This window comes from Acinonyx jubatus, chromosome E2, assembly GCF_027475565.1.
Source record: "Acinonyx jubatus isolate Ajub_Pintada_27869175 chromosome E2, VMU_Ajub_asm_v1.0, whole genome shotgun sequence".
Lineage (NCBI taxonomy): Eukaryota > Metazoa > Chordata > Mammalia > Carnivora > Felidae > Acinonyx > Acinonyx jubatus.
In genome coordinates, this window is record NC_069396.1 from 51705322 (window position 1) to 51721494 (window position 16173).

At 44.4% G+C, this 16173-nt stretch overlaps 1 protein-coding gene across 2 annotated transcripts; it reads right to left on the bottom strand.

Annotated features, from left to right (window-relative positions):
* Positions 1–5360: 5360 nt before the first annotated feature.
* On the bottom strand, positions 5361–15949 carry BSPH1 (binder of sperm protein homolog 1). 2 transcript variants are annotated; one of them, XM_053210791.1, is made up of 5 exons: positions 15787–15949; positions 10983–11003; positions 9070–9099; positions 6389–6520; positions 5361–5995 (listed from the first exon to the last, which is right to left on the bottom strand). In XM_053210791.1, exons 1-5 carry the CDS (start codon positions 15857–15859, stop codon positions 5931–5933), a joined length of 321 nt encoding a protein of 106 aa, XP_053066766.1. In that variant the 5' UTR covers positions 15860–15949; the 3' UTR covers positions 5361–5930. The 2 variants fall into 2 exon arrangements, with proteins under 2 accessions (XP_053066766.1, XP_053066765.1); XM_053210790.1 differs by having other exon boundaries at positions 5361–6029; positions 15787–15946.
* Between the last annotated feature and the right edge of the window lie 224 nt (positions 15950–16173).

Below are 16173 nucleotides of genomic sequence, written 5' to 3' on the forward strand. Positions count from 1 at the left end.
ACCCAATTTTAAAAATGAACAAAAGATCTGAACAGATATCTCACTAGAGAGATATACAGGCGACAACTAAGCTTACGGAAAACTGATCCACATCACATGTCACTAGGGAATTACAAATTAAGACAACGAAACACCACTACACTCTTATGAAGATGGCCCCAATCCAAACACCAACAACGTCAATGCTGGGAAGGTATGGGGTGACAGGAGCTCTCATTCATTGCTGGTGGGAATCCAAAATGGTACGGCCACTTTAGGGGCTTGGCGGTCCCCTACAGAACTAAACACGCCCTTATCATATGACTCAGTATGACCCAAGTGAGTTGGAAACTGATGTCCACACAAAAACTTGCACACAGAGGTTTACAGAAGCTTTATTCATAGCCGCCTAAACTTGGGAGCAACCGAGATGCCCTTCAGTAGGTCAGTAGATAAATACACTGGTGCATCCAGACAATGGAATATTATTCAGTGATAAAAGGAAATGAACTATCTTGAGCCACATAAAAACCATCGGGGGAGCCTTTGATGCATGTCGCTGAGAGAAACCATTCCTAAAAAGCAACGTACTGTATGATCCAAACTATGTGATATTCTGGAAAAGGCAAAGCTACTTTGCAAAGTGGAAAACATCACTTCTGTAGGAGACAAGGGTAAAGCAGAAAGGAGAAATCTTTTGGAGGCTGGATGTTGATGAGAGAAAAGAGTGGCACACTTTAGGACACTGTAAAATAAAACAGAACCCCCCCCCCTGCCAAGTGGAAGAAACCATAAACCTTCCCGCCATCAAGCACCCACCCATGTCCCCCCCCCCCCCCCCCCCCCCGGGCGCCAGCCAGGAAAGAAACTGCCCCCCCCCCACTATGTGGACGGCAGAGGGAGCCCTTGAGCTATGAATCCTAGAAACCATCAACCCTGGTCTGCGAAATGCTACAAGTATTTGGAGATAGGAAAACCATCTTGAATCAGAAATTCAAAAAGACAGGTCATGAACTCACAGTTTGTGCGTTCAAGCCCCGCATCGGGCTCTGTGCTGACAGCTCAGAGCCTGGAGCCTGCTTCAAATTCTGTGTCTCCTTCTCTCTCTCCCCCTCCTCCAGTCACTCTCTCTCTCTCTCTCTCTCTCAAAAATAAAGAAACATTAAAAAAAACTTTAAAAATTTTCAAAAAGAACTCCAATGATTTTTTTTAAATAGGAAAAAATAGAACAATACTGAGCTCGAGCAGGAAATGGAGAAAAAGTTTACAAGTATCCAAAGTGACAACTAAATTAAAATCTGGCCAAGGGAGAGAGTAGGCTCAAACGCAGACTCAAGAAGGGGCATCTGAGAAAGGCGCCAGGACATCCAGGAAGGTGAAAAGAAGATAAAAATTTCAAAGGAGTAATAGAGACTGTGATAGAAAGAAAGGAACCGCATATATGATGCCTGTCCCTGAAAAAGAATAACAAAACAAAGGAAGAAAAATGATATTATAGATATAGTCAGAGAAAACCTGCAAAAATCAAAGATCGGAATCTACATGGTCAAAGGACCCACCAGTTACCTGGAAAAACTTACCTGGAAATAATGATTTCTAGCGTATAGTCGTATAGTTTTTAGACTTTCAGGGTAGAGAAAATACCCTCAGAACACACAAAGCAAAAAAAAAATGAAATGATTTGTTATTTCTTTTTTAACGTTTTAATTAATGTATTTATTTTTAAAAATACTTATTAATTTTTGGGAGAGTGCAAGTGGAGGAGGGGCAGAGAGAGGGGGACGGAGGGCCGAAAGCGGGCTCTGCGCTGAGAGCAGTGAGCCAGATGTGGGGCTCGAGCTCACAGATTGCAAGATCATGACCTAAGAGGAAATCAAGAGGCGGACGCTCAACTGACATAGCCACCCAGGTGCCCCTTAACGTTTTTATTTATTTTTGAGAAAAAGACAGAGCGTGAGTGGGGGAGGGGCAAAGACACACACACACACACACACACACACACACACACACACACAGAATCCGAAGCAGGCTCCAGGGTCCGAGCTGTCAGCACAGGACCCATGCAGGGCTTGAACTCAGGAACCCTGAGATCATGTCCTGAGCCGAAGTCAGAAGTTCAACCAACTGGGCCACCCAGGCGCCATTTATTTATTTATTTATTTTTGAGAAAGAGAGAGGGTGCAAGTGAGTGAGAGGCAGAGAGAGAGAGGGAAAGAGAGAGAGAGAAGCAGGGCTCAAGTTCACCCGATGCGGGTCTCAGACTCACCTGATGTGGGACATGAACTGGCAAACCACGAGATCATGACTTGAGTCGAAATCAGATACTTAATGACTGAGCCACCCAGGTGCCCGAGATCAAATAATTTAAAAGAGCAAGCTGGGGCGCCTAGTGGCTCAGTCAGTAGAGCTTGATCGCAGGGTTGCGAGTTCGAGCCCCACGCTGGTTGTAGCAATTGCTTAAAAAAAAAAAAAAAAGAAAGAAACATTTGGAAGACAAACAGAAGAGCAGGTTCATCAGGCTGGCCTCAAATTTCTCAAAGCAGTTGCAGAGCAAGACAGTGACAATGCAGCATTTTCGAGAAACTCAAACTGTATTTGCCAGCTTCTTCTGCAGTTAGATGGGGCCATGGAATGACATTGTCAAAGTAGCTGCTTACTCAAGACCAGGGTGTCCAGTAATGAGATGTTTTTAGATGACTAGCTACCAGAGGAAAGCTCCTATTGTAAAGGCTGACAGTCCAAGGGTGAGGGAATCAATGTGAATAGTGAGCCTTTCTGAAAATATTTACCCAAACCCTATCACTCCTGGGACCTGGGGACGTCATTACAAGGCGTGTTTGATAGCCAACAGCGAAGCGAACTTAAATCACGACTCTGTCTCGTGTTTCTAGAATCTTCGACTAGGATTACTGGATCCCAGTGGTCAGTCTGAGTCCTTGAAAATCAATCTGCACTCAAAACCGGTATTCAGGAGCCCCTGGAAAGATCTGTGTATTTCCCTTTCTCCCGAACACTGAGCGGTGTGCCCAATTGGGGAAGTCTACCAAGAAGGCTGAGAGTGTATCCCCGTGGTGTTACAGCAGCGTGTGGCTTCATGGTTGTCCAGCTTCCTCGTCATTCAAGGGACACTGAGGCTGTGAACCGACTCGTGCCTGGAAGTTGGGTAGAAGGCTGGCGCTTTTAGCTCTTCCGTGTAAAGAACAGTGAGCGAGTTGATTTTCTTCCTGAGAAACCTACGATCCATTTATCACCACCCGGTCAACCACTGGTCTCTCTGGTCAACCTCTCCCAAGGATCTGATTAGTAAGTAATCCCCTGTACCTGGTGTCATAACCACGATCGCTTTGCACCTTAGGGATTGCTTGCCACCACCCGAGCTCAGTCACAGCGGGTTCTGCTGCTCCTCTGAGACAAGTAAGCCCATTTCAAAGATAGTCCTTTCTGCCAGCATTCAAAGACTAGAATGACAAGTCAAAAACGTTCTTTTTTAGATTTCCTATTTCTCATGAAAGATTACAATGAGCCTTCTGGGTTCAAAAGAGAGTGCTTCCGAACTTTATTTCTTTTTGGGGGGGGCACGGTGCTGTGATCTACTGTAAGATTACATTTAACAATATGATTTGGCTTATTTATTTATTTATTTATTTATTTTTAACGTTTATTTACTTTTGAGACAGAGAGAGACAGAGCATGAACAGGGGAGGGGCAGAGAGAGAGGGAGACACAGAATCTGAAACAGGCTCCAGCACAGAGCCCGACGCGGGGCTCGAACTCACGGACCGTGAGATCATGACCTGAGCCGAAGTCGGACGCTTAACCGACCAAGACCCAGGCGCCCCTATATATAGGTTTTTAAAAAAAAATTTTTAATGCTTATTTATTTCTGAGACACAGAGAGACAGAGCATGAGCGGGGGAGGGGCAGAGAGAGAGGGAGACACAGAATCCGAACCAGGTTCCGGGCTCTGAGCCATCAGCACAGAGCCCGACACAGGGCTTGAACTCACGGACTGTGAGATCATGACCTGAGCAGAAGCCCCACGCTCAGCCGACTGAACCCTCCAGGTGCCCCTATATATAGGTTTTGATTGAGTTATGGTGACATACAACCTTGTGCAATGTAACAATTGGACGTTGTGTTCGCAGCAAAATGTTCACCACAATGAGTCCAGGCACCACCCGTGACCATAAAAAGTTGCAAAAAAAATTTTTTTTCTGACGATGTGAACTTTCAAGATTCACTCTTCACTCTTGCAGCAGCCTTCAAAAATGCACTAAGACACCATTGACTACAGTCCCCAGGCCACACACCACATCCCTGCGACCTATCCGTGTACGTATCTGTATATAGGCATCCGTATCTATTTATAAAATCAGCTTGAACTATAAGAGATAATATATTGGATACACATACTATATACTCTGCGTTTTTCCTCGAACTCTGCAGCATTTAAAATTTTTAACAGTGCTGGTCATGCCCCACTGAATTGATGACTGTGACCCACAGCTTTAAAAACTCTCCTCAGAGGGGCGCCTGGGGGGCTCAGTCGGGTAGGTGTCTGACTTTGGCTCAGGTCAGGATCTCACGGTTCGTGGGTTCGAGCCCCGTGTCAGGCTCTGTGCCGACAGCTCGGAGCCTGGAGCCTGCTTCAGAATCTGTCTCCCTCTCTCTCTGCCCCTCCCTCCCTCACGCTCTTTGTGTGTGTGTGTCTCTCTCTCAAACATAAATAAACTTTAAAAATACATAAACATAAAAAAATAAAATAGTTCACACATCCCAAGAGTTGTTTAGGCTTTTGCTATAATAGTCTGTTTCAGGCTTAGGAAAGCCTAAATGCAGCTGGGCATAACGGATTTGGTTTGATGTAGATTTGCGTTAGCCCGACCAGGAAATTGTTGGGAAGGCAACCGGCAAATTGTTGGGAAGGCAACTTTCTTGGCACACTAAATAAGGAATATCTGGGTGATTCGTTTGACCCTTGGAGGCAAATTGCCTTTGTGGCAGGATTTCAACATTTTCTTAGGATCCTGAATGCTTAACTAGGAATAGATAAAGGAAAACAAAAAATGAGCTCATCTCAAAAATGTCCCCTAAAAAACTTGCAAGAAGCAAAAAGACCTATTATAAAGAAGTATCTGAACAGGCAAGGATCTGAAAATTCATCAAGGAGTGTTGTTTTTATTAATTTTTTTTAATGTTTATTTTTACTTTTGACAGAGAAAGAGAGAGAGACAGAGCACGAGCAGGGGAGGGGCAGAGAGAGAGGGAGACACAGAATCCGAAGCAGGCTCCAGGCTCTGAGCTGTCAGCACAGAGCCTGACGCGAGGCTCGAACTCATGGACTCAGAGATCAGGAACCAAGTCGGATGCTCAACCGACTGAGCCACCCAGGCGCCCCAGGGAGTGTTGTTTTTAATGTAAAGACATCTATTTTCCCTCTAAGGGACAATGATTTAGAATGACAAAGCAGGGGCGCCTGGGTGGTTCAGTCGGTTGAGCCCTTGACTCTTGATTTAGGCTCAGGTCATGATCCCAGGGTGGTGAGATTGAGCCCCAGGTCAGGGTCATGCTGAACATAGAGCCTGTTTGGGATTCTCTCTCTCTCTCTCTCTCTCTCTCTCTCTCTCAAAAAAAAGGCCAAATTTAACCCAGTTAGTAAGTAAAAGTGCTGAGGCTACAATAGAAGTTTCCATATAAAAACCCCATCATCCATAATCCACGACCAAAACCCCGAGCTATTTACAGCCAGATCATAGCTCAGAAAAAAAAAAAAAAAAACAACAAGAACAAAAACAAAAAACGTTTTTAAGGAGAGTCCTATCTCCTCCTTTCACAAAAGAAACTGGATATTCATTTCCCCTGGGAACGATTAGACCCTCCTCATGCCCCTCCCAGAAAATGTCGCCATCAGTCACAATATTTCCAGACCTTGTCCTTGTTATAATTCTGGGTCAGTGAGCACCATTTTCTCCCAAACGCATCCCCGTCTTCAGTGCATTCGCGGTAGATAAGGCGTCTGTACCAGAAGGGAAACACGCATTTTGCGAAGTCTACAGAGGAGGGAAGCAATCAGGATAAGAAATCTTTCTGTTTTGTACCTCCTCTTTGCCATCACACACACGCGTGCGCCCACACACACCATCCCGCTCGGCACCATCTACTCTGAAATATTGGTGGGGGATTGGGGTTTTGCTAAACGTTTTCATTTCAAGGTAACGTGGGTGAAGCCCTCATCATACGTCTTGGGGGCCTTGTGACTTCCACACTGCCAGAGATCTGCACAAACCTTATTTTCGCAATGTAATTGACCGTGGATTCCCTTCTCAGGACCCTCTGGCCGGTCTCCCCGGACTTCAGCCCTGGCGACAAAAGATCACTGCCCTGAGGTGTGCAGAGGCAAGGTACTCACCTTCTTCAGAGCAATACTTCCACTGTCCTTGGTATGTCTTAGTTAGGGAGCACCACTTGTGTTTTGCCTTGAACTTGATGCAGTCATAGAATATCCCACCTTTGTACTGGAATGGAAAGACGCACTTGCCATCTAGAGAAAACAAAGATCCTTCGTCCCTCTCTGGGAGTGTTAGTTGAGATGTTACAAAATTACTTTCATCCTCCCTTGCTTGCACCAGAATCAGAGCCCCTGCCTGAGGTTCTGGTGGGTCACGTAGCAGCAGAGCTGTTGAAACCCCTACCCCGTGTCCCACTTTTCTCCACGGTATAGACACTGTTGGTGGTTTGCTTAGCATTTGACCCTGGTTCCAGAAGTCTATACTAAGGTTAGAAACATAAATTTGAGACTTATCTGTTAAACAATTTCCCCTCTTTTTTCTTTACCTTCTCACATACGTGCATACACACACACACACACACACACACACACACACTGTATATAGCCTGATTTATCTCTATCCACACTTTTCTGCATGTATATATGGATTTTTCTGCATATATATATATATATATATATATATATATATCTCCATCCATCCGTCCATCCATCCATCCATCCATCCAACATATATATAACTATACATAATATATATGTAGGGGTACACATGCACAGATTTTTTGCTCCCTCCCCAAATGAGTCACACTTTATATCCATAATTTATTTTGAGAGAGAGAGAGCACGCACGCACGAGTAGAGGAGGGGCAGAGAGAGAGGGAGACAGAGAATCTGAAGCAGTCTCTGCACCCTCAGTGCAGACAGAGCCCAATACGGGACTCAAACTCACAAACCGTGAGATCATGACCTGACCTGAAATCAAGAGTCGGATGCTCAACTGACTGAGCCACCCAGATGTCCCCATAACCTGAGTTTCTAACTCAGCATATCACAAAAATCCTTTTCAACATATCCTCTCCCTCCCTTATTTTTAGAACTCCTGGCCTCCATTTAAGACAGCTTCCAGAACTGTATCTAGAATTGAACTCGCTCTCTTTCTTGCTTGCTTATATTTGCCCTTATGAACGACAGTCATTCTCTATCCACCCATTGACTCAAGCCAAAAATGTTATCCAACGTATCCTTTTAAAGCTTTGTAGCTCTACCTCCTTTCTAATGCCAATTCAGAGTCTGTGATACGGATTTTGCCAAATTTATTCAATATTTCCCTTATTCAGATTGTTTATCCTCTGCATATGAAGCTGAGGCAAGCATTCATATATGTAAATCCTTATGTATTGAAGCATCTGTTTCTACAGAATGGACTCCCCAAAGCAAGATTATTAGGTTAAAGCACATATGAATCGTTAACACTGCTGGGAGTTGTTTTCTCAAAAGGCAATAGCGACTCACCTTTCCTACCAATGTGCTCTTTTACCCGGATTTTCATTAGCAGGAGGCATTTATACAATTTTAAAACACTTGACTTTAAAACAGATGATTCCTGTCTTCCTTTAAAACAGATGGTGCAGTTGGCGTGCCTCGATGCCTCGCTTTGTGTTCTTCAATGTGATTTCATCATCAGTTGAGTGTCTGACTCTTGATTTTGGCTTAGGTCATGATCCCAGGGTCATGGGATTGAGCCCTGTGTCAGGCTCTGTACTAAGCGTGGAGCCTGCTTGAGATTCTCTCTCTCTCTCTCTCTCTCTCTCTGTCCCTCTGCCCTTCTCCCATGTGCTCCCGCCCACACTTAAATAAATAAATAAATAAATAAATAAATAAATAAATAACAGATTAAAAAAATAAAATAGATGGTCCAGGGTAACATGAAAAAAATATGAAGCCAGGGAGCATCAGAAAAGATTACTTATTATTTGATGCATTTTAGGCTGACACCATGCTGTTTATATGGCAATAATTGTGGTTTGTTTAAATATCTGATAATACAAGATGTTTCTCCAGCACTTTTTTGTGTATAATATTCCTCATTACTATTGGGCATTTTTCCTCTGTGAATCTTTTTTTTTTTAATTTTTTTTTAACGTTTATTTATTTTTGAGACAGAGAGAGACAGAGCATGAACGGGGGAGGGTCAGAGAGAGAGGGAGACACAGAATCCGAAACAGGCTCCAGGCTCTGAGCTGTCAGCACAGAGCCCAACGCGGGGCTCGAACTCATGGACCACGAGATCGTGACCTGAGCCGAAGTCAGCCGCTTAACCGACTGAGCCACCCAGGCACCCCAAACCTTTTTCTTTTTTAAAGTTTATTTAGACAGAGAGAGAGAAAAAGAGAGAGTGAAGAAGGGACAGACAGAGAGGGAGAGAGAAGAATCCCAGGCAGGCTCCACACTGTCAGTACAGAGCCTGATGCGGGGCTCGAACCCATGAACCGTGAGGTCATGCCCTGAGCCGAAGTCGGACGCTTAACCGACCAAGCCACCCAGGCGCCCCGTCCTCTGTGAATCTTAAAATCGGGTATTTTCTGTTATATTGGCAGAAATTAAAGAGTAGTGCCAGTAAAATGCCAGTAAAGTTCGGGGTGACTCTATTTCTTGTTTTTGTTTCTGTTTACAAATTGCTTATATCAAATTTTATGAAAAGAGAAAAAAGAAATGTTATCAGGAAAAACCCCACTGCTTTCCCTGTTTTTATAAAATTATAAGGAAATGTATTTTCATATCCAAAAGTCTTCTGATCAACTTACCTTTGACTTCTGGAAAGTGAGTTATAGTGTCTGAAAAAGAAAATTTGAAGCTGACATTTATTTCCCAATTCTTATCCTTTCCAGTCAAAAACATGGCATGATTCTTCTATTATTCACAACTCGCTTTGTGTTCTTCAATGTGATTTCATCATTTACTTTAAGTCCTGGAGATTTCTTGCTGATATAACTCCAAAGTGCTTTTGGTCATTGATGTAAAATAGAGTGACTTCCTTTTCCACCAGTGTCTAGTTTGTTTTTACCAGTATAGAGAAGAACAACTTACTACTGTATATCTATCTTATATCCAGCCACTCTCTTCTTGAAGCTAGTAATCTTTCCTAGTTTTCCTAGGCATTCCTATAAAGTACACATTCATATAAAATAATTGTACTTGTTATTTTCTCTGGTTTATATATTATTTCCTTTTTGCAATGTCACATGTGTTAGATTCCATCATCCCCACAATGTTCACTAGTACTGGTCACAATAGGCACATCTGAGCTTTGGACAGGGGGAATGACATTGAGGTTAAGAATGTCCATTTCAGGGGCACCTGGGTGGCTCACTCAGTTAAGCGTCTGACTCTTGGTTTCTGCTCTGGTCATGATCTCATGTTTCATGGGATTGAGCCCCACACTGGGCTCTGTGCTGACAGCATGAAGCCTGCTTGGGATTCTCTCTCTCTCTCTCTCTCTCTGCCCTTCCCCTGCTCATTCTCTCTCTTTCTCAAAATGAATAAATAAGACTTAAAAAAAAACCCAAAAGAATGTTTATTTAATCATGGTTGATAATAGCTCCACAAATAGAAATTAATCCAAAAGTACCAATCACTAAGGGAATTTAAAAATAAAATATAACTTTAGGGGCACCTGGGTGGTTCAGTTAAGTGTCTGACACTTGTTCTCTGCTCAGGTCTTGATCTCAGGGTCTTGAGTTCAAGCCCTGTATTGGGCTCCATGCTGAGCATGAAGCCTACTTAAAAAATAATAAAATAAAATAAAATAAAATAAAATAAAATAAAATAAAACTTTATAATACCATGCAAGCATTAACAAAGATGAGCATAGAAATAGATAGGAAAACATTTGTACTTCATCTTTAGGTGACAAAAGGCATTCTCTATTTCATTACATCCTTTAAGACTCTATTTTTCCAAAAAAGGAAATCACATTATGAAATTGTATGGGATGAAAACTCAAAAATATAAACAGTAAAAAAACAATAATATTATAATTGCTTTCCTCTTCTTTTTCCTTAACTATTACAACAGGTTTTTTTCATTTCATTTATTTTAGAGAGAGAGAGAAAGCATGCGAGCAAGAGAGAAGGGCAGAGGGAGAGAGAATCTTAAGCAGGCTTCATGCTCAGCCCATTTCCTTAACAATTTTTTTTAAGTTTATGTGTTTTTTGAGAGAGAGGGGCGCAGGGAGAGAGGAGAGACAGAATCCCAAGTTGGCTCTGGGCCAGTAACAGGCTCTGAGCCACCAGCACAGAGCCTGATGCAGGGTGGGGCTCCATCCCATGAACTGTGGGATCATGACCTGAGTGGAAATCAAGAGTTAGATGCTTAATTGACTGAGCCACTAAGGTACCCCTCCTTAACTATTTTTAACATAAATTTTAATATATCTTTTTTTTTTTTTTTTTGTAGGCTTCATGCCCAGCACAAATCCCAGCACAGGGCTCAGACTCACAACCTTGAGATCAAGGCCTGAGCTGAGATCAAGAGTTGGACCCTTAACTGACTGAGCCACTCAGGCGCCCCATACTTTATCTTATATGTAAAAACATAAAATAGTTTTTCATGAAAAATACAGTTTCTCACCAGGAGAAGAAGCATAATATTCAACGACTTTACATTTTATTGCCAAATTTCAAAAGAAACTCTAATAAAAGAATTTTGATCAACTCACCTATAGCTGGTAGATTGTCATCTGAAAGACACAATTGTAAACAAATATTTATTTCACTAGATTAACCTTTAAAATAAAACACAAATATTTTACTGAATTATATCCCAGTAAGGATAATATTTTGAAGGAGAGGCATCAAAATTTCAGTGATGCTTATTTTCAGTAGTGTCATTGTGGGTGATTTAAAAAACATTTTTAAAAAATGTTTATTTTTCAGAGAGAGACAGAGAGACAGAGCATGAGTTGGGGAGGGGCAGAGAGAGGGAGACACAGAATCTGAAGCAGGCTCCAGGCTCTGAGCTGTCAGCACAGAGCCCGATGGGGGTGCTGAACTCACGGACTGTGAGATCATGACCTGAGCTGAATTCAGACGTTCAATCGACTGAGCCATTCAGGCGCCCCTTATTGTGGGTGATTTTAAATTTTTCCTTTTGCTTTAACTGTATTTTCCAAATAGTGTTAATGAACAGGAACAACAAAACAATCCCTAAAACAAACAAACAAAGAATCAGGGATGCCTGGCCTGGGTGGCTCAGTCAGTTGAGCATCCAACTCTTGATTTTGGCTCAGGTCATGATCTCACCGTTTGTGGGTTTGAGCCCCGAGTTGGGCTCTGCACTGATAGCATGCAGCCTGCTTGGGATTCTCCCTCTCTCTCTCTCTCTTTCTCAAAAAATAAATAAAATAAAAATTAAAAAAATACGTAGGTAAAAATAAATGACTTACTTTTTCCATACCTTCCTACAAAAATAAACTACAATATAGGAGGGAAAACATGTTTTACACCTTCACTGTTCTTTTCTGTTTTGTTTTACTCTATTTATTTTTATTAAAAAAAAATTTTTTAACGTTTATTTATTTTTGAGACAGAGAGAGACACAGCATGAACGGGGGAGGGGCAGAGAGAGAGGGAGACACAAAATCGGAAGCAGGCTCCAGGCTCTGAGCCATCAGCCCAGAGCCCGACGCGGGGCTCGAACTCACATATCTCGAGATCGTGACCTGAGCTGAAGTCGGACGCTCAACCCACTGAGCCATCCAGGCGCCCCTCTATTTCTTTTTAGTACTATCTGAAAGGTACCATTGGAAGCAAACATTTACTGATCTGTCCTTGGCTTTTAGAATAAGATCAAATTAGTTTTAGCATCTGTTAAGGAAAGGTCTTTGCAGGTCAAAGTCACAGGTTTGTTATGAGGGTTGAATAAAAACATACGTCCGGGCTCTGCACAGTACATGGCAGATAGCAAGCATGTACCATACGGCAACTCTTTTATTGCAGAAAGGATTTCTTTCCTTACGATAATCATTATTATTTTCTCCCTGATGAGGTTCAAGTTTGCAATTAATTTTCACAAACAATAGAGAACTTCTATCCACTAGAAACTGCTCCAGAATTCCAGTTTAGGAGACTCTGGTATCGGGCAAGTATTGAAATTACAAGAAATCTCGGGGCGCCTGGGTGGCGCAGTCGGTTAAGCGTCCGACTTCAGCCAGGTCACGATCTCGCGGTCCGCGAGTTCGAGCCCCGCGTCGGGCTCTGGGCTGATGGCTCAGAGCCTGGAGCCTGTTTCCGATTCTGTGTCTCCCTCTCTCTCTGCCCCTCCCCCGTTCATGCTCTGTCTCTCTCTGTCCCAAAAATAAATAAACGTTGAAAAAAAAATTATAAGAAATCTCACAGAAAGTGCTAGGGCGTTTCATAATAAACGGATTGTCTGTTGTGCGCAGATCTTCAACTGCTCTTTTCTGAGATCGGAACAGAGACAGGATCTCAATGGGTGTGTTTTTGCCTGTAACCGTTGAACTGGCAACCTGTATAAAACATGAAACTTTTTTTTTCTTTTCAGGGAGCAGGAAACATGGCATAAAGACGGCGATGAGAGATGACTTACTTTTTCACACCTATCACCAGGAAGGATTCCAGTCGGAGGACGCATTCAGAATATAAATTGACAGTGAAGAGATGTGGCTAAAGAAATATGCTTTCTCAGAACCTCTAGCTCAGTTGTCCCCAGCTAGCTGTGTGACTCCCGGGACACGACTCAACCCCTCTGTGCCTCAGATTCTCCTCTATAAAATGAGGGCGCTAACTGTACCTACCTCATGGACTTGTTATGAGGACCATATGTATTATGCATATCAAGCACCCAGCACACCATTCTGCTTACCATTAGAAAGTCTGTCTGCCCTCTGCACCCAGCACACCATTCGGCTTAACATTAGAAATTCTGTCTGCCCTCCACGGGGGAGAGGACATTGACAATTCTTTTGAGTCTGTGGGAACGTTTCCATAATACAACGGGTTAAAGATGTTTAAAAGAACACCTGACCTAATCATAACAGCAAAGAATTATGGAGAACTCGCGCTGGGAATGTAAAATAGTGCAGCTGCTATGGAAAATGGAAAACAGGAGGGAGGTTGCTCAAAAAATTAAAAATAGAATGGCCATGTGATCTCGCGATCTCATTTCTTTTTTTTTTAACGTTTACTTTTTGAGAGACAGAGAGAGGCAGAGCACAAGTGGGGGAGGGGCAGAGAGAGAGAGGGAGACACAGAATCCAAAGCGGGCTCCGGGCTCTGAGCCATCAGTACAGAGCCCGACGCGCGAGACTCGGGACTCGGGACTCCGGACTCGAACCCACCAGCCATGAGATCATGACCTGAGCTGAGGCTGGACGGTTAACCAACTGAGCCACCCAGGCACCCCAGGCAACCAACCCCCTTCTCAACCTCACCCATTCTGGGTGGCATCCCTGGAGTGTAGGGGGCAACAAGAATCATTCTCCTCCTGTTCCAGAGCAGCCGAGGCTCAGAACCTTGTCTAAGGTCACAGATGAAACTCAGGCTGGAGCCAGAGAGGGCAAGTGGTGGTGGCGGGGTGGGGGTGGGGGTGGCGAAGGAGACTTTGGAGCCTCTTGCAGGAGGGAGGTGGAACACAGGAGGGTGGGAGGGTGCTCAGCCCTCAGCCAGTAGGGGGCCTCCAGGAGCGCCCGACTATCATTCCACCTCACCCCGATAAAATAATAAAGGCTCTTGCAATGCAAGATTCGTATTTTAGTGCAAACCTTTGCTAAGGGGCGCCTGGGTGGCTCAGTCGGTTGAGCCTCCCACTCTTGGTTTCGGCTCAGGCCATGGTCTCACGGTTCCATGGGTTGGAGCCCTGCATCAGGCTCTGTGCCTTCCTCCCAAAAGGGACCCCAGTGTCACCTAATCCCTGAGTGTACCCCAACAGCTCGTAACCGCGGGGAAATTACACTTCGTGCATGGCAAATTTCTAGTCCTGGAATAAGGTCACTCAACCGAGCCCTCTGTGAAGCCTCGCCAGGTCAATCACATCTCCGTTCTCGTGCGGGGCATGCGGGGAGTGGGGGGCGGGGTATGCTCCTAGGGCTCATCTGTCTCCTGTCTTCCCACTAGCCAGGAGCATGAATGGAGGCACTCCCGCCACTTAATGTCTGCACCATCCCGTGTGCCTGGCGGGATCCGAACCACCCATCTCATTCCTTCTAAGATGCTAAAACGCTTTTCCTGGTTCGTCTCTGGAATCAGAGTGCCCCTTATTTCCGATGGCATCTTGTCCGCAGGCCGGGTTGCCGTGGGGACGTGGTCATTGTGCCCACAGTAGCCAATGTGGGTCATCGTGCCTATGACAGTAGCCAAAGGGCAGCGTCAACACGTGTAGCCTGCGTGTCAGGGGCTCAAAAGAAACCCCTAGAGACAACCACGGGGCCCTCTTAGCCTCCAGGAAACAGATACTTGTGAAGGGAGATGGACAGTGTGAGTAAACATTTCCAAAGGCTCAGAAGTAGACTTAGCACCACGTTAAGTGGAAAGACCAGATAAGGTGCCCAGAACCGGTGGGTCTTCATACTTACGCACATTCTTCTGAGAAGTGTTACAATCACCAAGACTCTGGATGGCATCCAGACAGTGGGAAAATGTGATGTTGGTAATTCAGGAGGCCGGGGGGGCCCCCCCGGGGTGGCTCAGTCGGTTGAGCATCTGACTTTGGCTCAGGTCATGATCTCGCGGTTCGTGCGTTCGAACTCCACGTCGGGCTCTGTGTTGACAGCTCGGAGCCTGGAGTCTTGCTTTGGATTCTGTGTCTCCCTCTCTCTATCTCTCTCTCTGCACCTCCCTTGCTCGCTCTGTGTCTCTTTCTCTCAAAAATAAATAAAAACATTAAAAAAAAAAAAAGAAAAGAAAGCAGTGGTCATGGTCACACTGAGGACATCTTGTTCTAAAAAAATATTTATCCATGCTGCATTTGATTTATGTTTCAGGGCAAAGATGTCCTGAAGAATACTTACAAATAGGACATGCAACACCATCATTTTTTTTTTTGCCATTTTGCAAAAACAAACAAAAAAATTGTTTCACAACTACGTGTAACCCCCATGAAATGTGTAAGAAATGCATCCATAATGAAGTTTCTTATTGTGTTATTTACAACTGTCGAAGGCCACAGGATTTTGGTAAAGGGTTAAAACAGACTTGCCAAAACTCAGTTCCATTTTCAAAGATGCTAATAAGGCACTTAAAATATTTTAATGCTTATTTATTTTTGAGAGAGAGGGAGAGAGAGAGAGAGCACGAGCAGGGGAGCGGCAGAGAGAGAGGGAGAGACAGAATCGGAAGTAGGCTCCAGGCTCTGAGCTGTCAGCACAGAGCCCGATGTGGGGCTCGAACCCACAAACTGTGAGATCATGACCTGAGCCGGTTGGGCGCCCAACCGATTGAGTCCCCCAGGTGCCCCAAGACTTGGTTTTTAAATGTCCACCCCGATGCTGGAACATCGCTACTCACCTTCATAGTCTTGACCAAACACACCGTGAAGCCAGCAGACCCAGAGCAGCAAAAACACCACGTGCAGGACCATGTTCCTCCTCTCAGGGACTGCTGGTTGACCAGCTCATCCTCAGGATTTTAGAGCCCCAACCACTGCTCGTCCCTCCTCCTTCTCCTCCCCCTCTTTTTCTCCAGCATCCCCAGACTCCTCCTTCTCTCCTCCTCTTCCTTAAATTTTTTTAAATGTTTATTTATTTTTTGACAGAGAGAGAGAGACAGAGCATGAGTGGGGGAGGGGCAGAGAGAGAGGAAGACACAGAATCCGAAGCAGGCTCCAGGCTCTGAGCCATCAGCACAGAGCCTGATGCAGGGCTCGAACCCATGGGCAGCGAGATCATGACCTGA

Excerpts from the sequence above, each read along its gene's own strand:
- BSPH1 (XM_053210790.1), bottom strand. The coding sequence starts at position 15,859 with ATGGTCCTGCACGTGGTGTTTTTGCTGCTCTGGGTCTGCTGGCTTCAC. Across the intron at positions 11,004-15,786 it reads GTTTGGTCAAGACTATGAAG|ATGACAATCTACCAGCTATA; the intron begins GTGAGTAGCGAT and ends TGTGTCTTTCAG. Across the intron at positions 6,521-9,069 it reads TCACTTTCCAGAAGTCAAAG|ATGGCAAGTGCGTCTTTCCA; the intron begins GTAAGTTGATCA and ends TGTTTTCTCTAG.